Source organism: Podarcis liolepis (genome assembly GCF_965112155.1).
Source record: "Podarcis liolepis genome assembly, chromosome: 10".
Lineage (NCBI taxonomy): Eukaryota > Metazoa > Chordata > Lepidosauria > Squamata > Lacertidae > Podarcis > Podarcis liolepis.
The window spans coordinates 36818789-36844104 of NC_139562.1; the positions used below are offsets into that span (position 1 = coordinate 36818789).

At 42.1% G+C, this 25316-nt stretch overlaps 2 protein-coding genes across 5 annotated transcripts in view; both read left to right on the plus strand.

Annotated features, from left to right (window-relative positions):
- Positions 1-6580: 6580 nt before the first annotated feature.
- BTG1 (BTG anti-proliferation factor 1) lies at positions 6581-11400 on the plus strand. Its single transcript, XM_083463049.1, has 2 exons — positions 6581-7623; positions 10055-11400. The coding sequence occupies exons 1-2, from the start codon at positions 7476-7478 to the stop codon at positions 10417-10419; spliced, it is 513 nt and encodes a 170-aa protein (XP_083319175.1). The 5' UTR covers positions 6581-7475; the 3' UTR covers positions 10420-11400.
- A 138-nt stretch (positions 11401-11538) lies between these two features.
- The window catches only part of LOC310687656 (uncharacterized protein), a 223301-nt gene continuing 209523 nt past the window's right edge, over positions 11539-25316 (plus strand). For 2 of the 4 annotated variants that reach the window (XR_014516510.1, XM_083463053.1), the window contains exon 1: positions 11539-11953. Coding sequence is in view for 1 of the 4 variants with exons in the window: in XM_083463053.1 (XP_083319179.1) it covers positions 11937-11953 (17 nt within the window). In the remaining 3 variants the exon portion in view is untranslated. Of the gene's footprint in view, positions 11954-17815; positions 17919-25316 lie in introns of those variants that run through there. The other 2 variants (XR_014516511.1, XM_083463055.1) reach the window with 1 other exon arrangement.

Consider the following 25316-nt stretch of genomic DNA (forward strand, 5'->3'; position numbering starts at 1 on the left):
TCACTCCCTGCTGCTTTGGCTCCCCGTAGTCTCATTCATGTGCCTTGCTTTTTGTTAATATACAGTAGTAAGGAAACCATGAGCTATAACAGTATCAGTCTACACCTGGTCTCGTTATTGTCCTGTTTGTTCCTTGCAGAGTCTATCCAGAATTTCTGGTAGATCAGTATAGCTAGAATTTATTTATTTATTTATTTAGTCAGTCAGTCATTTTAAATTTCCGTCTTGTGTTGCTTTTCTCCTTTGCATCTTTTTGAATTTGTGCAAGCAAGTGCTAGTAGTTTTCAATGGGCAAAGATTCATTCAGCTTGTCACATGAAAATAATTATGTGAGGTTATCTGAATCTACCTTTAGGTCTTCTAAAAAGCCATGCTCTTAAGCAGCTGAGCTATGCCAGACCTTGAGTAGACAGAGAGACTTGTTAACTGATTCTCTGAGTTCTCAAAGAGTTTTTTCAAAGCAAGCAAAATCAGAGTGCATTAAATGCAGAACAGTTCTGGATACTGGACTAAAATCCTGGATACCTGGATTCTTTTTCTATGAGACAACCAATGACATCTCCACCATGCAAGACCAGCAGTAAAGGGCTAAAAACATACCAAGAAGTTCCTTCTCTACATTCTCCTTGATAATGGGTCTTTCATTATGTCTTTTTGTCTGACTGAGCTTGATCTGCTTTCATGTCTTCATTCATTGTCTAAAAACCCAGGTGTTCCCCACAAAACAAATGAAAAGAGCAATGTTTGCACATTTTGCTGCCTATCTTGGGTTCTACAAGAACTAGAGGCTTACAGTTTTTACATGAAAACTGGGAATCAGGGGTTTATGGCTCACCTGGGATGGGAACTGGCTCCCTTGCACTCCTCTGCAGATGCCCAGGCTGCTTTTCATTCTGAGTGGGACCTGGAAAATTTGTCCCCAAAGCTCTGCCCACAGTACACTACTATGCACTGGTAGCCTGAAATGATTAGTGAGGGTACAGACCAGGGATCTGAAACAATTCATCCAGTGCCACATTTAAATACTGCATCTAGAATGATATTCTTTTTCTTAATTTGCTTGTGTACATGAGTGGGGTTCTTCATCTTTTGCTATATCCATAAATACATCAGAGGCAAGCTAAGAAAATTGGTCATTGTTTGAAAGAGACTGGAGAATAATCAAATGGTCTCGTTTTTTGGTTTGTTTCTTTAAAGGTAAGCAGCAAAGATACGGAAAAGCAGTTTCTCCTTTTCTCCAGTACAGCCACTATTCAGATATGCAGTTGATAGAAAGGGAATGGTGATTTCCCCACTAAGTGGTAATTCTGGGGCATTTTATAGGAGATGGGCATATTTATTCATTTATTGCATTTATTTTCCACCTTTTCCTTCAGGAAATTTAAGGTGGCATACATGGTTCCCACCTCCCTATGTTCTCCTCACAACCTACCCTGTGAGGTAGGTTAGGATGAGAGGTCCAAAGTCACCCAGTAAGCTTCATGTCTGAGCGGGAATTTAAGCCCTGGTCCAACTCTCTAATGACTACACCAAACTGGCTGTCCATTTTTGTTCCCATCACATATTTGTTTTTAAGAACTGCTTTGGGCCTGATCTCTGGGTAGCAGGAGGAAGTAGGAGTGGTGTAAGAGCAATGCAAGTAAAAGTTGAACAGCAAGCAAGCAATGGTTGAAGTAGCATGATGCGAAGTAGGAAGGAGCCTACATCCCAGATAGGATGGCCACCTCAGAACTTCATTGTCTTCTGAGACAGCTCAGGAACAGCAAAAAGGATACCTAACATGATGTTCAGTGTTGGCTTTGGGGTAACATGCACAAGGACCATTTGCTAGATTAGAAAGTCTTCCTGAGTGAATATTAACAAGTTCTGACGAAAACAATGCACACTAACACAAAATCAAATATGTGATCTATAAACCTCTTAATTAGGTCCTGTTGCAGTTAATCAAATGGCGCCAATGTAAATGCAGATCCACCAGTCTAATTGATTTATGGTGATTAACAAGCCATTTGTCTTTCAAATAATCTTGGTGCAAACAGTTCACAAATGCACATTTTTTGTGCATTTAAAGCTTTCTTGTCCATAACCAGGTGCGAATGTATTGAATTAAAGTAATGATGTTGAAAGAACAAGAAATGCCAATACAGTATGGGTTGGGTCAGCTAGCAGAAATCTCTGTAGTCCTCTTAAATAATCAATATGTGCTGTGCTTTCTAATGCCTCAGATTATTGTAAGCAAACAAAAACTATTCCTTGTATGAGCCACCTCATTTGTGATTGAAGCTAAGAAAGTGAAGTAAAATCATTAATGTGTTTTTCTTTTTTATTCATTGCCTAGAACACTGCATAAAATTACAAATGAATGACATTTACAATATAATCCTATAGATGTTTATTCACAAGTAAACCCCACTGAGTTTAATGAAATGTTAGGGCTTATTCACATTTACCCTTTGTCTCATTCTTTCCACGCACACGTCTGTGCTTAAAAGTCCCATGTTTAATTATGTGGGGTTTTTGGTTTGCTCCAGAGCTCTCTTCATGAAAATGTGCTCTTTAGTGCTCAACAGGAGCAAACGTCAATTCAGGTTTTCTGCAGATTGCTGTTTGCTCCCATTGAGCTTGAAAGAGCAGGTGTTTGCAGGCAAAACTCTGGAGCAAAAACAAACAAAATGCTTGGATATGGAGCTTTTTAAGCCTGGAAAGAGCAGGGTAAAAGGTAAGTGTGGATAAGCTGCTTTCCTAGGAGTAAATCCCTTTGAACTCAATGGGACATACTTTTGAATAGATGTCTAGGGTTGTACTGTTAATCGCTTTCAGCCCTGATTCTATTGATTTGTAGCCAGTCATACCCCTTCTCATCCATTACTGACCTGTCCTTTCCTCAACACAGTTATATTACAGTTGATGATTAAAACATCCAGCGATAGTGAGTTCTAAAGGTCAGGAGTGTTCTTTGTGAACCTATTTTCTTTGTTCAGCCATCACAGAATATATCTGTTCTGTGATGTAGCAGCAGGCTTTCGATCTAGGAGTATGACCCAGGGAAAATTAATCACTTTTAAGTCTTATTGATTTCAAGGGCAGAGTTGCTCAGGTTACCTTTGGTTGGGCTACTAGCATTCTAGCTTTGTGTGTTCATGACTTTAAAAAAATGGACTAGCAGCCTGTCTCTAAAGAGTTGGCTGATAAAATTCCAATCAATGCATAAAGTTCAGCTTCCTTGGGTTCCACATGGAACCTCCAAGATCGAACCTGAGGCTGTATACCATGACAGATTGGTTGCAGAGGAGCAGCAACAGTAGGAGAGCGCTTCTGCCTTTATGCCCTGCATTTAGGCTTGTGGAGATAGCCAGTTAGCCACTGTGGGCAGTAGGATGCTTGAGTATGATGCTGCCTGCAAATTCCCAATGAAAAGGCCGCCCCAGATGTCAGCACTCCCCGTGGCGTGCATGCATGACATCAGCATGCGTGGTGGCATGCTCGAGGCATGCTGACGTGTCATGTGGAGGCCCTGTGATGCAAGCATGGCCCATGGCGTGTGCACATGGCCCTGCAGAACCTTTGGGGGTATGGCCCTTTCATTGGGAATTGGGGGGAGCCATGGTGCCCTGGCCTCCCTTCCCAGGAACCTTGCTGCCATTGAACCCAACGTGTTTCGATTATACACAATTTTGGCTTTAGACGCGACCGCAGAATGTAACCCCTGCATAAGTTGCAGGCTTGCTGTATTTTAAGGGCATGGTCTGACCCCACCTGTCCAAAGCATAATCAAAGATGTATGTACATGCCAGAGCTCAGGAATGCCCTGCTGATCAAGCAAGGTTCGACTGCAATAATAATAATAGTAATAATAAGGTACTTCACTGAGAGGCTGCATTTCAGCAGTTCACCACATAGGGCACTGCACCCAGACACAGTAGCTCATGCTGCTGCTCTTGATTTGCCTTGTCTCCAACTGTCTTGTGTCTCATTCTCACACCCACCTTCTCCTGGCAGAGAGGTTAGGTAACCAGCACACTGTAGCAAGCAAAGCCATGCATGTTCCAAATGGCCTCTCCCCGTAGCTGCAGCCTTCCCGATGTATAACACACCCCTTTCCTCCTCGCACCATTCCTGCTGCTGGAGCTTCACCGCCTCAAGCACCCTACAAGATGCTTGGCTCTTCTCTCAGTTCAAAGCAGCTTGTGAAATTAAAAGGATACGTACTCTAAAAGCAAGTGATCTAAAAAAAGATTCCAAAAACCATTCAACTCTCCCCAAAGTCAAGCAGCAACAACTGAACTTGACACAGCAGACAAGCAGCAGCAAAAGATTAAGGCGTACTCTGGCAGGCGTGTCGGAACAGGGAAGCTTATAAAGCCTAAGTGCCTCCAGGATTCAGCACTGGCAAATATTCCCAGGGAAACCGATCTGGAACGCCAGGCCCATCAGGGCTGAAGATTTAGAAGGCCCTGCTTGGACAGTGCACACCAGGCTAGAGGCCTCTATGCTGACCCTTACACATGGAATGAAATACAGTGGTACCTCAGGTTACAGACGCTTCAGGTTACAGACTCCATTAACCCAGAAATAGTACCTCAGGTAAAGAACTTTGCTTCAGGATGAGAACAGAAATCGCCTGGAGGCAGTGCAATGACAGTGGGAGGCCCCATTAGCTAAAGTGGTACCTCAGGTTAAGAACAGTTTCAGGTTAAGAACGGACCTCCAGAACGAATTAAGTTCTTAACCCGAGGTACCACTGTAGATAACGGGAAACAATATTTGAGGTATGGAGGACCTTGGCCAGAGATGGGGAAACTGTAGCCCTCTTTGGCCCCAACTTCCAGCAGCTCTAGCCAGGAAGGCCAGTGAATGGTGTTGTCCTGCAACATCTGGAGGTCTACAGATTCTCTATCCATGACCATAGACACATTGAGCTTTATAGATGTAAACCTGCACTTTAAATTGGCTCTGGAAGTGAGTAGATAGCCATCATAGTCCAGGTTTTAATATGCTCACTCCTTCCCAGTAGTTATAAAGGCTTTAGAAATCCACCAATGAAGGGGTCATGCCTACCAATCCTTGTGGCATACCTACCTTAGATCTGATAAAGATCCACCCCCCGCCCTGTTCCCAGCATAACAAAGGGCTGCTTGCCAAGGTACATGGAATTACATTTGGAGGCACTGCTAGGATTATATTTAACAAGGGGAGCGCAAAATCCTAAATTAATTGGTTTTCCAACTCTATTGAGTTCTGTGTTAAAGCATTATGTATATTGGTACATTGTGAATAAAAAATTATAGAGAGATCATATAGGCCTACAGTGGGATTTAAAATACTAATTCTACATTGTCATCTGCTTTCAAAAATTTGATGACACACACAAGATTTAGCAAGAGTGTAGTCTTCCTGGCTATATTATAAGGTTCTGAGAGGTAATTCAACCTGGATTGTGTTCAGTCTGTTTTTGTTGCTGCTCCCCCCCCCCCCATCTCCTCCATACAAAGGCGATTTCTCAGCTGACAGCCACCGAAGAGTTCAGATGAAGAAAAGCCTAATAAGGGCCTGTGACTCTTTCCTATCTGCAAATAACATGACACATTTCTGCTTGAGGAAAAGCAAGATGAAGATTGAAAATATGTTGACCCTTTGACTAGCAGAAATTAGTCCAATGAAAGAACCGATAAATGTCTCTCATATTGTCTGAAACCAAATGCAGCAACAATAACCAAGCAATCATACTGCTGAGCTGTTTCAGGCACAATAACACGAGTGTGGTTGATTTTTTGTTTTTCTTTATGTAAAGCAACCGTATCTTTTCTATGCTGTAATGCAGCATGAAAGCAGGGATGAGTATTATGAAGCCCTTAGAAAGGGATAAAAACCTCTGAATCCCAAGTCTGACCAGCCTCAGCCAGTGTGGTCAATGGTCAAGGATGATGGGAATTATATGTTATAGGTTCTCAGCCCTGGCTTAGAGAGACCAGGCACCTATTCTTGGGTGATTTTCTTTTACACAGTATAGGGGTAGGGGGGTGTGTGTGTGTGACTTTACAAAGAAGAATGGCTGAATGAAGCCTGAGAAAATGAACAATTCATAAAATTTCTGTCCCATACAACTTACTGTGCTGACACCAGAACACAGCCTATTTTTTAATTTTTGTGGTGTGCAAAGAATGATTTGTTTAGGCTACTGCTGTGAAAGCATTAGATGACAACATGATCACTGATAGGTTATAGAATACTATGATTCTATGATCTGGAGCACAGTTGTTTTCCCTTGTTATGAGAAAGTGTACCAAGTCCACCAATGTACGGTCAAGTGGACAAAGACGATGCCTCTTTAATTCAAGGTCGGTTAACCTTTGATCCACCAGATGTTGCTGGACTACAACTCCCATCGCCCCTGACATCTGACCGTGCTGTCTGGAGCTGATGGGAGTCTTGGGACGATGCCCCCTCCGTCTCACCGCTTTCCATCTACCGGTTAGAGCACCAAAAGACGCTGCATTTGTTTACAATGGTGCTGTTTGTGATATGGCTGCAGGCACCAGAAGCTTCCTGAGCCCTTCTCTCCCAGGCCTCGCCACATTCGTGACTGCTGCGGCTTAAGGAAAGCGGCTGGTTTGCGAGCTCCCAGCTGGAGGTTGGGGGAAGGGGGGGATGAGAAGGCAGAAGGCTCTGCAAAGGCCCGGCCGCGCCTGGTTTTGCCTCTGAGCAACCCCGGGGTCCTCCGCCTTCTCCCCGGTTCCGCGCACGCTTCCAGAGCTAGCTATGGATTTGCACTGAACCGGGGCGCGGATCAGTTGGACGTGAGCGGGAGCATGTGCGAGCAAGCAGGCAGCAGAGGACTGCAGATGCGCAGTCGGGGGAAAGAGGAGCGGCGGTCGGAGAAAGGCGGCTGGCGTCGTTTCTCCCTTCCGCGCTGGCTGAGGCGAGCGAGGCCGGCAACTTTGCGCTCGCTGCCTTGCGCGTCTCGAGGCCAGACGCCGCGCTCTCGAGCAGCTGCTCCCGCCGCCGCTGCTGTTTTCCAGCCCGACGACGCAGCTCCTCTTTCTTCTTCTGCTTCTATTTGTTTACAACCGGGTGACATCACTCCTCCCCCGCGCCCCTCCGCTCCGAACGCGACGTCACAATGGTGCGATCCCCGGATTGGCCGCGGCGGGTTCTCAGCCGCCATTGCCGCTCGGACGTGGTTATAAAAGGCGGCGCACGCACAGCCACTTCCTTCGTGCCTCGTAGAAGGAGATGCTGGAAGTGCCTGCTAGTGCAGCCGCCGCTGCCGCCAGCCTACGTCACAGGGAGGCGGCTGAGCAGGGGGGCCTGCTAACTTAAAAGTCCCTTGAACTCGATCGCTCCGTCCCCCTTCTAACCCGCTTCTTTCTCGCCTCCTCCTCCTCCGCTTCCCACCCCCTTTGAGGCGGCCCCGTGTGCGCCCACCGTGCCCCCTTCTACTCAACGCCCGGAGCTGGCTACCCCTTGCCGCCTCCATGCATCCTGCCCTTTACACCCGGGCCAGCATGATACGCGAAATCGCCGCGGCCGTGGGCTTCATCTCCAAGTTCCTGCGCACCAAGGGGCTGATGAACGAGCGGCAGCTGCAGACGTTCAGCCAGAGCCTTCAGGAGCTGTTGGCAGGTATGGGGCGGGGGGGGGGGCAGCAGAGGGGGGTGGGAAGGGGACGATTTTAAGTATTTATCTCTTCTCCGCCACCCGCCGCCTCCTTATCTCCCCGCTTTTCTAATGCTGCCTCATCCGCCCTCCAGGTTTCTCTTTCCATCGCACCATTTGGAGGAGCGCGGATCGCTGCCTCGACTGCATACTTTTTTTCTGTGGTGGTGGTGGGAAGGGTGTTCTGGAGTTAATGACCTCCTATAAAATGTGCCGCAGAAAGAGATGCATTTCGCATAAGACCAGGAAATGGCTCTCTCCCCCCCCCCCACGCGCTTTCAAAATTCGGGATTCACGAGATTGTAGTGTGTTTTATAGTACTATCGCAGTAACGGTTCCTTCGTGCTGTCCCGTCCAGAGGGGCGCGGGGGTGGCACGTTCCCCCCTCGCATGTATGTTCAGCTGCGTGCCTGGAAAGTCCCTTCCTTCCCTGCCTTCCTCTGTTCCTTCTTCAGTGTTTGTACTCAAGTTCACGTCATGCAGATTAGTTCTCCTCCCCCCACCCCCACCCCCGGCCACGCATACACACACACACACAAAACCCAGACACCAATCGCACTTTTACGCAGTTATGGAAATAAAGGCGGGGCGGTGCTATTCCCCGCCCACCACATTGGTTATTTGTTTTATATGTTTTAATCTTTTCACATTTGGAGACTTAGAATCCTATTTATTTTTCCTCCTGGTTTCTTAGGGAAGGGATTTTTGTCAACACTTCATCTCTGTGGCAAGGCTGTGGTAGTGAATAGTACCGTTTACCCTTTTCTGCTCATTTGGGGGAGTTCTTCGCTGCAAACACACATTTACATGGAAGCAAGACCCAATGAACAGAAAGAGGGCTTGTTTCTACGTAAACATGTGTGGGATTGTGCTGCTAGTGTCCCTTTTCTACCTCAGCTGTTCTCCAAGCTGTAGTGGTAGCCCTTTTCCCTTCTCTCCCTTTGGTGGCTGCTGCAGGGGCATAATGCCATGCTAATTCCTGCTGCTGCTTATCCCACAGCACACAGCTGCCCCTCATTTTCTTTTCGCTTTGTCTTAGTGTGCTTTCCCTTCATTGTACTAAGACAAAGAAATGCCAGCAAGGAGATTGTAATGTAGTAATTCAGTATGATGTGGTTAGGTTCTGTGTGTACATTATAAGACTGGGTCCAAGATGCTCCTTGAAGTACATTTATCATAACAATAAAACAACCTACATTGGACTTGGCTATTATTCTTTTGCATATTTTTTTAAAATAAATAAATAACCCCACTGTTTCTAAACAGTAAAAATGGTTCGATGGAAGAAACAGCCCTTCTAAAGAAAACGACCATCTGACCATCTTATTGGATTAAATACATCTTACTCTGAGTTGCTTACTTGGAATGGCTCCTAAGCACAGTTCTGGAAATAATAGATAAATAAAATGATGGGTAGCATTGGAAGATTTTAGTTAAAGCAGTTTAACCTAGTGTAACAAGATTCCTGTTCTCTAATGTAAGAGGAAATGTTGTCCCACTGAGAGTAAATACCTAATCCATACATGTAAACATATAAGGATGAGTCCAAATTTGAGCAAAACATTAAGATTATTGAGGGAAATGTCAAAAGGTTCATTTTTTCAAAAATCAGTCACCCAGTGTGTTTCAGTAACAATAGACTCAAGAGATAGCAAACCAATTCTAAAAACGAAATAGGCATAACTTGCCTATCCCAATTGTTAGGAATCCAGAATTCTGGAAAACTTATAGCCAAACATATAGGCGGTGTGACACAGTACTTGGAGCACCTCTTTGTTTAGCACTGCAGGCAAGGTTCCACTTCACTTGTTAGAATTTCATATGTGCATATTCTTATTTGCTTATGGAGAAGGTTGCACAAGTCTCTGTGAAATGTTGCACATATCAGGAAAGAGATTTTGTGCTTATTTCAGATGTGTATGGTACATCTGAAAAAAGATTTGGGGAAATATTACTGCATTACAAACTACACATAGTGAAACTGAAAAGAGGCCTTTGGATATATACTCAAGATTCCCCCCCCCGACCCCCAAACTGGTTTTATTGCCCTACTTTGAGGTGTCTGTGTGCCCAATTACATGTTTTTCTCACCCCCATTTGTGGAGGGTATCATTCAGTACTGATTTTATACATTCATAGGCTGTTAAATGTGCCTTTAGCTGCAATGAGCAAAATACTTGGTTTCTGTTGAGCCTGCCATTACTTTCCAGGCCATCGAATATTATTCTACATTTTTGCATCTATGTCGTATTTCTTTCTCTCTCTCTCTCTCTCTCTCCCCCCCCCCCCCGTGCTCTTTTTCTAAGCTACCATTTTCAAGTGTAATAACACGACTACACACATTGGTTATCTGAAGAGCAAAGTATGATCTTTTGTTGCTTTTCATTTTGTTCTGTAGAACACTATAAACACCACTGGTTCCCTGAAAAGCCATGTAAAGGATCGGGCTATCGCTGCATCCGGATCAACCATAAAATGGATCCCTTGATTGGGCAGGCAGCACAACGAATTGGACTCAGCGGTCAAGAACTGTTCCGGCTTCTTCCAAGTGAACTCACTCTCTGGGTCGACCCTTACGAGGTATCCTATCGCATCGGAGAGGATGGCTCAATCTGTGTGCTGTATGAAGCCACACCAGCAGGAGCTAGCCAAAACAGCACCAGCATGCAAATGGTAGACAGCAGAATAAGCTGTAAGGAAGAACTCCTCTTGGGCAGAACCAGTCCCTCCAAGAGCTACAATATGATGACTGTATCAGGTTAAGATAATAGCCTATGGATGGATCATCTTATAATGGATGGATAAAATTTGGTTTTTACTTTGGGTGGGCTCCTCGGGGGATGGATTATGGAATTTAAACCATGTCACACCTGTGAAGACCTGGCACAAGATAGAATGGTAAACTTTTATTTTATAGTGGCAGTGCCATAGTTTCGACAGTACCTTTCAGTGATTTAAATAGCCTGTGAGTAAAGATGATTGCTTTATTTCCTAAGGTGTGAAGTTGTCCAAGGAAGGCTGCAGTTTTCTCCCAGATGTCTTGCTTAATTTTTTTCCATTTTTTTTGAAAAAACATCAGTTTTCAGCCTAAAGCTATAGCTATAAAATTTATTCTCTGCAGTAAATGTTGCAGAGTAAATTTGCACTATTGACATTTTTAGAAAAAAAAATTGTTAACATTTTTGGCAGCTCAGTAACAAGACTTGTTATGAACATGGTAGTACTGGAAATTTTATCTGACAAGACTTTTACCTAGCACTTAACAATCTGTATAAACTGTACATAAGTCACACTTGGTGAGCATGAACTGGGGAAAATGGTCAGATCTCTGTATATTGGCCTTCAAAGTAGCAAGTGAGCAGGATCTGCTATGCCAACAGGCTTGAGAGAGACCATATAAAGACACTGTCTGAACTGTGGTGTGTTTTACCAGCCAGCTATCTGTACATTTGCTAGCTTGTAGTTTTCTAAGACTGAGTAAACCTCTTATTTTTAGAAAGTGGAGGTCTGGTTTGTAATTTCCTTGTACTTAATTGGGTAAAAGTCTTTTCCACAAACCACCATCTATTTTGTGAACTTTGTTAGTCATCTTTTTTTTTTTTTTTTTTTTGGTAAATTATGAACTGGTGTAAATTTGTACAGTTCATGTATATTGATTGTGGCAAAGTTGTACAGATTTCTATATTTTGGATGAGAAACTTTTCTTCTCTCTATAATAAATTGTTTCCTATCTTGGCATTTTAATTTAATCTCTTGTCGTGCTTGCATAGGATCAGTTTAAATTGTTTTTAGTCCTAGTGGACTTTTGTAAAGGATGGGAGCACTTGAGGTAGGGGAGAGCTTGATAAAAGTTTTGGATGGAAGAAGAGGATCATTGGGTATAAATGTTTGAGGAGCCCAGACCATACATTAATGTATCACTTTTAACACCTTTAAAAATGGGCCATAACGTGGAAATAATGCAAGGGTCCAATTATTCCTAAATATGAGGAAAACATGCAGAACGACCAACAGACATGCAGAACAACCAACAAACGAGCAGTGAATAAATCCAGCGGATCAATGTTTACATGGTTTTCTGATGAACGAGGAGCTAGCAAACCATTAAAACAAGAAAAAATAAAAATACACCTCATTTCCAACTTGACGGATGCCCAGCTCAATTGGTATTTACTAGGATCAATGTCACACAGCCCTTAGGAGCAGGTTAACCACTCAACAGAAAGGTTGATTGCCTTTTGCTTTTCTTCAAACACAAGATTCTCTTAGAGTTCAGTGAGATGGGATCCAGCAAAAGGTATGTATGTGTATGTTTTTCTTTCCCAATGATAGCAGGTGTTCTGGTGCTGGCCTGATGACACTAAGGCAGACATCTTAGGCACTTTGCTTGGAGGTAAGCAGGACTTCAAGTAAATGTGTAGAACTGGGCCGAAAGTCTGAATTTATAAACTTGTAAATAGAGCTTGTATCCTGCAAGTTTACATCCTTTTCCTGGCTGCTGAAGCAAATGGCCCTTCCCCTAGTCCATGGCTGGTTTCAGTACCTGTCTCATCCATCTGCGTCCATCCTATATGGCTTGGCACACTGCTAAAGTATTTCCTATTGTGGGAGGTTCATGTTGTATGATGAGCCTGCTAAATCTAAAAAATGTCCCATTTTAGGGCTAGTAATCTTGGATTACCTCCATACCAAATTGTTAGTTTATGACTTAGATGAGGGATGGGGGCAAATCTGTCTCTCCAGATGTTGTACTACCACTGATAATGCTTGTAGATGATGATAGGAGTTACATCATCTGGAGGACCAGAGGTTCTGTTCCTGTTTCAGACTTACCCTAACAATATTGATCATAACACTGGGGGAAGTCCAAGGTTGTTTACATTAGGAAATCTATTAGCTTGGATTCTGTAAGCAATAGGCATAGTCCTAGCTTCTGAAATTATCCACCCTCTCAAAAAAAATTAAAAATCAAACGCTGAAGGGTGGTCTGAACTCCCACAGCTCATCATTTGATACATGTGTAACTTGCTTTCCTCAACTTTCCTTCAGTTTCTAAGTGGTGGAGAATGTGTCGCCCTCCATACGTCGCTGGACTAAAGTTCCCATCGTCCTGACTATTGGCCATGCTGGCTGTGGCTGATGGGAAGTCCAGTCTACTAACATCTGAAGGGTCAGATGTTCCTGAACCCATTCTAAGTATTGAGGAAATGCCATAGCCATCTGTAGAGATGATGCACTTCAGCTTCTTGGCTGAGGGTTATTGTTCACTTAAGCACTACATGAATGCCAATTATCCATGGCCAAGCTACGCTGGAAAGCGAGTTCCTAAGCACCTGTAGAAGCTGAATTATGACATGAGCTTGAAAGAGCTACATTTTCATGGTCTCTCACACAACTTTTCATTAGCTTTAAAATGCCCACACAGCCTGGTCCTTTCCAGTAGTGTATTATTTCTATAAAGCTCTACTGATTTTAATTGTAGGCAACAGTGAGTGCCACTCTTTCCTTAAGCAATTAATAAATTAATTTCACTTTACCTGAAGGTCGTAGTAAAATTGGGCTAGAGCGTTACGAACTTTTCGTATAGGGAATGAACACTGTCACATACTTGAGCCTTTTGGCCTTCATAGGTCCAGCTTCCTATGCGCTTCTTTTCTTGAAGTGTAATTATTATCAATATTTAATTTTTTTAAAAAAAATATGTTGGCATTTGTCTTGGCAACCCTTTTTTAATTTGTGCATGGGTTTTAGTTGCTAAGTAGGTCAGCTGCTAGGGGGAAAAGGTGCTTTTCTGATAACACTGAAGACAGCTGCTTTATGTAAACAGTTTGCATCTTTGGTGAGCCAATGCTTGCTCTGAAACCTTACTTATTTGAAACAGCTTGAAAGATTGCAAATATGTGGTTGCACTTAAGCAGAACACATAACCCCTTTTGGAAAAAAGTAGTAATTGAAAGTACATTGACAGTGGTTTCCTGTGACTGAAATACTATTTTGTTTTGCAGCTTCCTTTTTTTGCGCATGAAAGACTTGCAGATGCAGCTCTGCTTGATCTAGCATGCTTATGCTTTTCTCTTTGCTTTTTAACCAAGCTTTGGAACCTGAAGCATTTGGTTGCCTTCATGATGTCAGTTCTGGCAGTCATGGAAGCAATATAAGTCTCGTCTTTTGTCAGGTTGGCTGCTTGTACACAGTGGCTGCTACACCTGCTGCAGGAGGCTTATTTGTGATACTGGATTTGGAGCAGGCCCTGTGTGATGGCTAACATTTTGAATCCTTTTAAGGCTTGGGTGACTTTGTTCATGACCCTTGTTAAGAGCTTTTGCATAACTTGTAGAGCTGACCCTCACTTTGTCTCTCACAGCTTGAGTAAATATTCCTCTTGACTACAGATCTTACTAGCAGCATTTTAAAAAAACCAGTAACAAGGCATTTGCATTTAAAACAAACAGCTTTTGAGACTGTCAAACTATGTGGTGTATAGTTGCACAGAACCTAGTCAACCACAGGAAAAGCTCATCTGTTATGCTGAAGAGTAGTGCCATCACTATAAAACTGACTTTTGGACCAAATATTAGCAGAATAGTATAATTCTAACCTGCAAAATTTGTTGCAGTGCAGTCTTAAATTGATCTCACAGGAACACTGAGAGGTAGACTGCTGTTAACTTCTCTCAGATGCAGAAATTCATTCTGAGAGGAAGCTTATTAACACAAGGTGACCCAGCAACTTCAGAGCTGAGGGAAAGTGTGAAATAAAGTTGTGCAGGGATAGGTAACATGGAGCCTTCCAGGTGTTGTTAGGCTACAACTCCCATAAGCCACAGCTGGCATAAGTTTTACTTAGCCAGATGACTATATATACATAAATCTTTATACGAATACAATAGTTCTAAAGGAAAAGTCATACTATTTCTAGGTGACGGGAGCAGGCCTAGCCTTAGAGGTACCGAGAGTGTTATAAGGTGACACCAACTGTAGTTTTTATATATCTGCTTATAGTAAAAAATAAATATGTGGCTGATAAATTGGACCTTGTTTTCAAATCAAATAAAAACCCTTTGATCAATTGGCTAATCAAACATGGCAGTCCTTATAACAATCGGTGTTCATAATTCAGTGATGATCTACCCCCTACTTCTTGTTTGACTTCAGAGTCAGTTTAAGGGTGCAATCCTATACACACTTAAGCTGGGAGTGAGTTTCATCATATTCTGTGCAGATGTGTACAGGATTGAACAGCACAAGTTATTGGCAGAATAAGTAAAGCATCCTGTTATGCTTTTGAGGCCATTGCTGCTCCAGCTCACTCTAGGTGAGACAGTTGCTTGTTTTGCTGCCTCATGAACATAAGAGACAATATTTGTTTTTTTAAAGACTTATTCAGTCAGTGGATCAGTATTTAGTTTCTAAGTGGTAGCCTTTAAAGCAGAATTGGGCGTCTTCCATATGTTGTTAGAACCCAACGATATAGATAGCGAGATATCAAATTTTATTGTTTTTCAATATCAATAAAAATTCCACAGGTAAAGAAAAAGAATAAAACTCAACTGCTATCTGCTTCATCCAGCATGTGCAATGTTCAGAAATGATAAGTTTTGTAGGTTCTCCACTTGCCTTAAAGCATTAGAACGCTTACCCTACCTAACATCTTTTTGGAAAATGATATTAAATATGTCTTTGTGAGGTAGCAGTGGATATTTAGACCACAGAATGTTAGATGACACAGTCTTACCAGACTTTGTGCATGGCTAGAGGACAAATTATGACACTTCTGAAATGTCCATTATGAAGGGAGGTGACCTTCCTTAGCCACTCTCAGCTAAAAGCTGTGGTTAGGTTTTTTTTCCACAGCTAAAACTTCAGTAATAGCCTATCCTTTCTCATAAACACAGGTAACTGCCAGAAACAAGTCAAGTTTTAGCATCTGTGTGTTTGGATGTGTAATACATCTCTTGCCAACTGAGACTTCCAGGCAGTTGAGGTAACTAAGAGGCCTGCTGTTTCTGATGCCAGTGCTCAAAATGGTGACTCACCTCTTCAAACGAGAGTTGGGCTTAGAAATGGTTTGAAAGCAAAAGGCATTTTTTTGAGTTTCGTTTACAAAACACTCGCTTTAGTTTATCAGCCTTTGAAATACCTGGCCCACTTTTATGTTTTCTTTTGATTCAAGCCCTAAATTTTAGGGTTCTAGTGAAAGTCTCTTTTCTCTGTTCAGCTCAGCCTACTCTGATTTTGGTCGTGAGGGAGTTTTTCTTCCTTTCCCCCCGACTTTATGGCCAAACAGCTTGCCACACATTTCCAGGCAGAAAATGAGGCTCAACGCATGCTGAAGGACAAGTAGTCGTCACTGTAAGTGATTGAGAATTCATTTGATAGTGTGGAATATGTATCTTGATTTGTAATCTCTGGAAACTGATCCAGCAGTTGCTCTTTATACAGGCTGAATTAATCCTGAATAATAAGCATTTAGAGTTTTTATAAATGTCCTCTAGACAGCACACAAAATAATATTTTATCTTAATAATACCTCTCAAATCTGTGGTGTGTGAACTATTCCTTTTTTATGTATTTTATACGGAAGTCACTGGGAGATTAGCTCCTCCATATTCATGCAATTGTGAATGTGAATCCTGAGGAACGAAGTCACCGTGTAGTGACTAGTTCATTTCAAAAAATAGTTGTTGGCCTTTCTGGATGCAGCAGGAACAACTGTACATTGACCATTTCCCCAGGTCTGCAGTCCACAGTTGTTTGTTTGCTTTGTAGGACTTTTGTTCACTCATCATTGCTGCAGTTCATAGTTGCAGGTTCTTTGGTGTATAAAACTTGGCCTCTAATGAACTGGCAATGTTATCGATGCGGCATAAATAACTTATCAGGACTACAAGAGTTGGTAATGAGGAATTAATAGGAACTCTATGAAGAAAGTACAGTGTTTTCTGACGGCTAATTATGACTTTTCCACTCCCACAAATATGATGCTGCATAAAAACATCAAGGCAGAAGGGCAAGACTTGCAAAATCAGTGAAATGGACAAGCATTCAGCTGGGTTCTAGGTGAATTCTCTCTTTGCCATGGTTTCTTGAAACTAATCAAATTTCTACTTTGTTCCTCATAGGATGCTAGGGGAAAGTTTAAAGCATGTTAAGTGTACAGTTAAGAGTTTGCGATTTACAAAAATAGATTGTAGGGATAAATAGCCAGACCAAAAGCAATAAGAAACTGCGATTTATTAATGTTTAAACTTGTGACAGAAGGTTTTTTTGTTTTTTGTTTGTTATAACTACATTCCTGGGTGGTAGCAAGGTCGTGTGAGAAGCAGGATATTAAACTAGCAGCTTTAAAATATTTATTTTATGAATCGATTCTCGTAAAACATCCCAAAGCGATTTGACAATTGAAATGTCAACAATAAAAATACACATAAAAACAATTTAAAGTCCAATACAGATACAAACATTGGATTTATACCCTAATTAGTAATGTAGCAACCACACTGTATACACGGGATCTGGGGGCCCTTGGGTGCAAGGTGACTTTCACAACCAATAAGGTCAGATACTGTTTAGCTTTGTTAGATATGGAAACAGAAAGCAAGCTGCAGCTGCCCACATATAAACACTTATCCATTGCTAGACCTCTATTCAGACAGACCCATCTGCTCAAAACATACAGTTGAAAAATGTCAGCATGGAATGCTCTTAAATTTAGGACAAAGCTAATTTGCCTTTAGGGACGCGAGTGGCGCTGTGGGTTAAACCACAGAGCCTAGGACTTGCTGATCAGAAGGTCGGCGATTCGAATCCCCGCAACGGGGTGAGCTCCTGTTGTTTGGTCCCAGCTCCTGCCAACCTAGCAGTTCGAAAGTACGTCAAAGTGCAAGTAGATAAACAGGTACCACTCCAGCGGGAAGGTGAACGGCATTTCCGTGCACTGCTCTGGTTTGCCAGAAGCAGCTTAGTCATGCTGGCCACATGAACCGGAAGCTGTATGCCGGCTCCCTCGGCCAATAAAGCGAGATGAGCACCACAACCCCAGAGTCGGTCAGGACTGGACCTAATGGTTAGGGGTCCTTTTACCTTTACCTTTAATTTGCCTTTGGATTGTGCCCATTGTATCTTAACAGATTTTAGTTCCAATGCTACTATCTTCCTCAGCCCAGCCCACCCATAAGGTGACTGCCTCAGGCGGCAGGATCCACAGGGGCAGCAGATCTTGATGTAGAGCTTTATTCAAGGCCGGCCCACCGATGAGGCAAGGTGAGGTGACTGCCTCACGTGGCAGGATTCATCGGGACAGCAGATCCCAATGTCAATCTTTCTTCCCCCTCCCCTTGTTCCTAATGTAGCTCTTCCCTGTCGGGGAGGGGGTGTTATTATGAATGGTTTCGAATGGTTTATGCCTAGTGGGCACAGTCCCAAGAACTGTCTGAGGCATGCTCTACTGCTGGTAAAGCATATCAGCTATATCGTATCTGGCTTCTCATATCATTGGTCAAATATAATATCTAGACAAAAATAAGTTTAAGGAAGATGTTGAAGTTTTAAGCAGCTTATTTCAGTGCAGTAGTTTCTTGGGTTCTTGTTAATCATGGCTCTCTTTTGGGTGCATGGATGTCTCTAAAAAATACCGGTAATTGTCCTCTTCCTGTGGAACTCTGAATGCAAGTAGGAATAGTGCATCTGTGACATTATACCACTTCCCAGGCATTAGATTTTTGACTTTGCAGAATCAGCAAGACATATGAGTTTAGGTACAGTGTATGCGCAACCATCACACATGCATTAGGTATTCATTTGCCAGTGTTTGAATTAGGCCTCAGCAAGTGAACAGCAGGGCATTTTATAAAAGGTGAACTTCAGCAGCAGTATAAGGCTGGGACATTATGTGTGCTTGTTCACAGTGAAAGAAACTTCTGTCTTCTAGTAATCATCCACTTGACCTCTAATCCTTCAACTTGTTTGTGTACCCTTTTACAGGTATTTGGCTTTCTGTTTGGGTCATGGCCTTTCTTAACACCTTTTCCTCTCAAATGTCAGCATTTGACCTGTCGTCTTAGCTTGTTTGACGTAAACTAGAATCTGGATTGTTTTATTCTTATGATGCTTTGTTTTCATTCTTATAATATTGAATCAAAGCAATTATTTATACTGTACTTACTATAGATAATACTTTACGTTCATCCAATTCATCCTGGGAAATAGGCAACTGTTATTTCCCAGTTTGCATAAATGGCAACAGAACAGAATATGATTCGGTGTGAGTTTGTGGCTCAGCGGAGGTTTGGACTCCGATGTATTTACAACTTCTGTCACAATCCTTCACAGGTTCTTGACAAGTTGGTAATAAAATTGGCATTTGTACCACATTGTATTTTAACTTGGTTTGCATTTGGCCTTTCTGACTGGTCATGGAAATAGTTTTACCACAAACTCAGATAATTAAATATGTTTGTTAAAATGCTTTTATTCTGTCTTCCCACCCATAACAGAAAGTCTAAGGTAGCTAACAACAAATCAGTAATAAGGTACTTCAAGATAAGAATACAAAATAGCAGTGCCAAGCAATAAAAACAAACAATCATAAAGTGATAGCTCATAGGACAATTCAGTTGCCATGTAACTTGAATTCATGCTGCAATGGCAGTGTTTTAGGCAGGCATCTGAAGATGGGCAGGGGAGAAGTAACAAACCTTCCTGGGTTAAGGAGTTCCATAGCTTGGCTCTACCACCAAGAAGGCCCTGCCAAACATATCAGCTCAATATACCTCAGTTCATAAGGGGGGGATACAGAGCAGGAACTCAGTTGAAGGGGAATGGAAGGTTCCTGTGCAAGGAGTCACTTCTTAAGATACCGTGCATGGCACTTTAAAGAGTATAAAATCCCAGGTTTCTGCCCTGAGGACCTTACAGTCTATAATTTGAGATGGAATGGAAGCTGAAGGGAGATCAATAGGAGAAAAAAATATTAAGTTTATTTTATTAGTATAGTTCAGGTATCCCCAACCTGCAGCTCTCCAAATGTTTTGGTCTACAACTCCCATGATCCCTAGCTAAGAAGAAGAAGAAGAAGAAGAAGAAGAAGAGTTTGGATTTGATATCCCGCCTTTCACTCCTTTTAAGGAGTCTCAAAGCGGCTAACATTCTCCTTTCCCTTCCTCCCCCACAACAAACACTCTGTGAGGTGAGTGGGGCTGAGAGACTTCACAGAAGTGTGACTGGACCAAGGTCACCCAGCAGCTGCATGTGGAGGAGTGGAGACACGAACCCGGTTTCCCAGATTACGTGACTACCGCTCTTAACCACTACACCACACTGGTCAGGGATGATGGGAACTGTAGTCCAAAACATCTGGAGGGCCGAAGGTTGGGGATGCCTGGTATAGTTGTATCACACCTTTCTACAAGAAGCTTAAGGTGGCATCCACGTTTCTCTCCCTATTTCATCCTTACAACCATCTTTTTAAGGCAGGTTGGACTGAGAGATGGTGATTGGCTCAAAGTTACTCAGTGAGCTTCATGGCTGAGTGAGTATTTGATCCCTGGTGTCCCAGATATTAGTCCAACATTCTAGCACTATACCATATTGGCTTTAAGTTAAATATACCTAGACTAGACTTGGTAGCAGGGCCTGGGAAACTACTATTGCAATGTGTTCTGGGTCCATGGGGCTGTATTTAAAGTGTTTGGAAGCTTCAACTGAAGCAGAAATATCACCACCAGATTGCTAATAGGAATTGATTGACCAATACCAGACTAATACTCCTCAGTCAATCTGCACTGGTTCTCCGCTCAGTTTAAGGTGCTAGGTCTTACCTTTAAATATCTAATCGCCTTGGGTACCTTAAGGATGGCATCCTCTGTGCTCTCTAGGTACAAAATCTGAGATCCTTCTCCATGTGCTTCCACAGTCTGGGGCCAATGATGTTGTCTTGCAGTGGCAGCAGCCTTAAGGATTCACATTTACAGGGAGGCCCACTAGCCCCAATTTTGGCTGTTTTCATGAATCAGGCAGCAACCTGGCTTTAAGAAGGCTCTTTTGGATTCAGCTAATCTTCATATTTCCTGGTTTTCTGCTGATTGAAATAGTGGCTAGTCCCCCTTGTATTATTGATTACTGCTGCTTTATCCTGCTAGCTGCTGCCAGTTTATTTCCTTGTAGTTTGATATTTGCTGTTGCTATGATTTGTTACAAGCTGCCTTGAGAGAGCAAGAATGTGTGTTAGTAGTTCTATCTAAGGAACAAGCAACATGTAAGTTTAGAAACAGAAAGAACAATTCAGAAATGGAAAGCATCAAGGGCATGGAGGCTTCGTTATGGTGCTGGCATAGGCAGATGGGCTCAAGAAAGCACTAGCCATTGAGGTACTTCACAGTCCAAGTTAGTGCTGTGCCGAAGTCTGTCTTCCAGTTTCTCAAAAGTGTCCTTCCTCTGCTGGAGAGGCGTTTGTTTTTCTGTCTCATACTCATAGTGTTTGAAGATCTTTTTACAGTTTCTGTCATTGCAGGGTTGTGAGCTTACCAGGATGGTTACACGGTCCCCAAAAGCAATGCATGCATTTTTCTTCCCAGTAAACATTTCAGCGATCTCCAGCCCCCCTGACTGCTCACTCTTCCTCATCTAAAAAGGCCCCATAAATTTTCAGTACAGTAGCACTAGTCCAAGTAGCCATGCATTGCCCGCGGAGATTGATCTGATTTGTAAGAGGAGGTTCAAGAACTACAGATCAAGGTGGTGCAAACTTGGGGGTTTCCTCTAATTCTGTGAAAGCTAATCACAAATACTGCTGGCTCTCAGGTATTTATGGGTCTCAAGTGCCTAAACTGGAAATTGAGAGTTGTATCCAATATTTGTCCTAGTCAGAGTAGACCCATTCAAATTAACAGACCTAAAAGGGTTGTGTCCATTATTTTCAATGGGTCTACTGTGCTGGGACAAGCGTTGGACACAACCTTGAGGAATGGAAGAATCAGTGCCAATGTCCATGGATCTGTGGTCTCAAACGTTTTTTCAAGGATACTGCACTAATTATTTTCTTCAAAAGAGTCCCTTATTACAGATGAATGCCTTCAAATTCTTTTTATCTACACAGGTCTTTCAGGAATATTTTAGAAGGCTTGTCAGTCTTCGTAATATGTTTGTGGAACTCTTCCTACAGCTTAAACTTTTTTAAATTTTTTTTTTTATTAAAGGCAACAGTCATCCCAGATGTCAGTTGGTGCCTGGAATTTAATAGGTGTTAATGAAAACAAATGCTTATGAAAGTCCAACTAGAGTCTGCTCCCTCACATCATTAACTGTCTCTCCCTTGTAATGCAGCTGTTTCCTCAGCTCCCTTTGGAGGTAAACATTCTATTTAAAAGGGAAAGGGTGCAAATCACATTTGATCTATGTGGAGGAGGAAAAACAGTAAGTGCTCTGTGGAAATTTCAAGTTGTTGTTATTATTATTATTATTATTATTATTATTATTATTATTTTACAAAACTAAACCTCAAAGACAACTATCAAAATGTTTCTGTTTTAAAAAGATAAAGTAAAAATACAGTTGCATAATATGGCTAATATTTGTTACCTTTATGTTGTTGTTTAGTCGTTTAGTCATGTCCGACTCTTCATGACCCCATGGACCAGAGCACGCCAGGCACTCCTGTCTTCCACTGCCTCCCGCAGTTTGGTCAAACTCATGCTGGTAGCTTCGAGAACACTGTCCAACCATCTTGTCTTCTGTCATCCCCTTCTCCTTGTGCCCTCCATCTTTCCCAACATCAGGGTCTTTTCCAGGGAGTCTTCTTTTCTCATGAGGTGGCCCAAAGTATTGGAGCCTCAGTTTCAGGATCTGTCCTTCCAGTGAGCACTCAGGGCTGATTTCCTTAAGAATGGATAGGTTTGATCTTCTTGAAGTCCATGGGACTCTCAAGAGTCCCATGTTGCCTTTATACTTGCCACTTTTTGTTTAGCCATGTCTTCTGCCCTTATCCATCCCTGTTTCTTGGGATGGTTTCTGCTGGCATCACAGTTGTCCTGCAAAGCTGTCCCTTTTTCCAACAAACATTCAGTAATTTCAAGGCTGGCCTCAACAAATAGCAGTATGGGCAGCTGCCTTGGTTCAGAATTCAAGTGACACAGGGCTACTCTGCAAAGTTCTCCCTCGCCTTAAAAACTCAGAAACTTGGAATAAGCCATAATATTCCCCTCCCTCAAAGGACAATTAGCATACAGTTTTTGTATGTTTCATATGTCACATTTAGAAATAATTATTACAATTTAAATAGAGCTCCAGTATATATAGTTAATGGGCAAGTTCAAGGTCCTAGCTGCTCTTTCTTATGGTTCTTTAAGTTGGCCTTAAGTTGGACAGCTATTTAAAATAAAATAAAAGGGTAGCCAAGCAAGGTCCACAGATGGAGGAGGAGGCCCACTAGATGTTATGTTTCCCAAAGCCCCCCCCCCCAAAAAAAACCCTGGAGCCTGCCCTGAATATAAGTTTTCCCCACTGACCTTTATTTTACATCTCCCCACATGATGTCAGAGTACTAAACTGCAGCTTTCTGTGGGATCTGAAAAGCTGAGAAACACAAACATTTATAACTTCATGTTCCAGTTTAACCCATGTAAACTGTGCTAAGCAACAGATTTTAGCTGTTCCCCACAGAGCTACCAATCTTGGCAGTTAATTCAGCCATCAGTAAATGAGTCATGGCAGTTGTACAAGGAAGGGGCTCCATCTTGGTGCCAGATTCTCTGTTTGGGGACTACAGGTGCAGGTGAGCACTTATTTATTTATTAATTATTCAAAAAACCCATCTGAAGGAAGGAAATGGAAGAAAGCTGTATGTTGGAAATATAGAGCATTACTGTTTCCAGCTTGGGCTGCTATTCAACTCAAAACTTTCAAAACAGATGATTAGAGCGCTACAAACTAATTAATAACTCAAGGGAAGCAGAGACGAGCATCATTTTTTTAATGAATATACAGTGCTATATAATAACACATATTGTGTACTCAATGCCATCATTTTAACAGATGCAATACAGATGCAATTTTTTAATGAGTGACATTTTAATTCATTTTTAATCTTTGTTGGAAGCCGCCCAGAGTGGTTGGGAAAACCCAGCCAGATGGGCGGGGTACAAATAAATTATTATTATTATTATTATTATTAGTCTTACTGAAGATGCACAGTTGTGACAGTACTAGTTAGCCTCACTCATTTCACACACATGCTGAAACTTTTTTGATGCAACTATTAAGACTTTTCCTGGGTGGGGTCAGACATTTGTCAGGACTCTACCATGAGTTTCCCTTGCCAACTGATCAGTGAGTGCACATATAAGGGCTGGGGGTTTCCCATACACACACTATTAATTTTTTTTTGTTTTGTTTTCTACAAGCAAATATTTAACAAATGCGTAAAATAAGAGGTGCTACTTGGAAGTAAGCTTGTTTTAGCTGTGGAAGTTCCTCCTAATTTTAGCTGTTTTGAGACTGGGTTTGATTAAGCATTGAAAATGGAAAACACTTAGTACATTATTGAGTGCATTGCCATTGTCATCATCATCTTTACGTGCTTTTGGGCAAAATGGGGAAAAGCAGAACGATCATCTTGGATGCAAGGACCCCACAAGAACCTGGAGATAGTGCAAAAATGGCTGGATAAACCATCTTCTTGAAAACTACAGCAACACTGAAATTTCAGATGTGGACACTTGTGTGAACAGTCAATATATGTTTTAATATTCCCCTGGGTTCTTTGTGCAGCTTGATTCTCTCTTAAGAGATGTGGGAGCAAGCTAACCTTGTCCCCGTACTCACAGTGTCTGTATTAAACAGGGTTGCTGTGATATCTCAACCCATCTACAATTACCTGGGTTGAGATCCTGTTGCTTTGGAATAAGCCACAAGCTGGAATAAGGCAAAACATTTCCTGCAGCAAGTGCCTCTTAAGACTGTTTTCCATTTAGTGATGCCAACCAAATTATACGGGCCCTTTCTCTTGTGTTTATCATACATGTGATCTGATTGACCTCTCGCTAGCCAGTTCCAGCCTTGGTGTGTTTGTTTGCTCTGGTCTGTGCTGGACTTTCACAAGAGCTGCTCAGTTCGCTTTTTCCAGCTTGTTTTTTAGGCTTTGTATCTGATTTCAGTTGCAGTTGCACAATAATTAAGCTACCAAGCTTGCTTATGAACTAGGAGTGACTGTTACATTTCCTTCTTGTGCCTTCTAGTTGCTTTTTCACAGAGCTCTTTCAATGTTGAGATCTGAGGCAATGGTTTCCGTTCCTGGCCTGTCTCAAATCAATCTCAGTTTCTCATGGTACTTCACAAATGCTGTTTTATTTGCTTGATCCAACATGCAGGCATTAAACAACAACAGATAACATATCAATATGGTTCATTAGACACAAAACACTCTTTTTTAAAAAAATGTATTGAATTTAATCCCTCTGAAGTGCCTCTTATTGCTGCTTTTCTAGTTCATGGGTGAGATTTTTTTCTTTAGATGGATAGTAGAGGAGAATAAGTTTGCAAAAGAAAAAAATGCCAAAACTAATTAGGCTGGCCCTTAATGTATGGCCAAATGACAGCTACATTTTGCATAGCATTTGCTCAGATTCAAATTTAGAAATAATCACTATAACTTAAATAGAAATACAC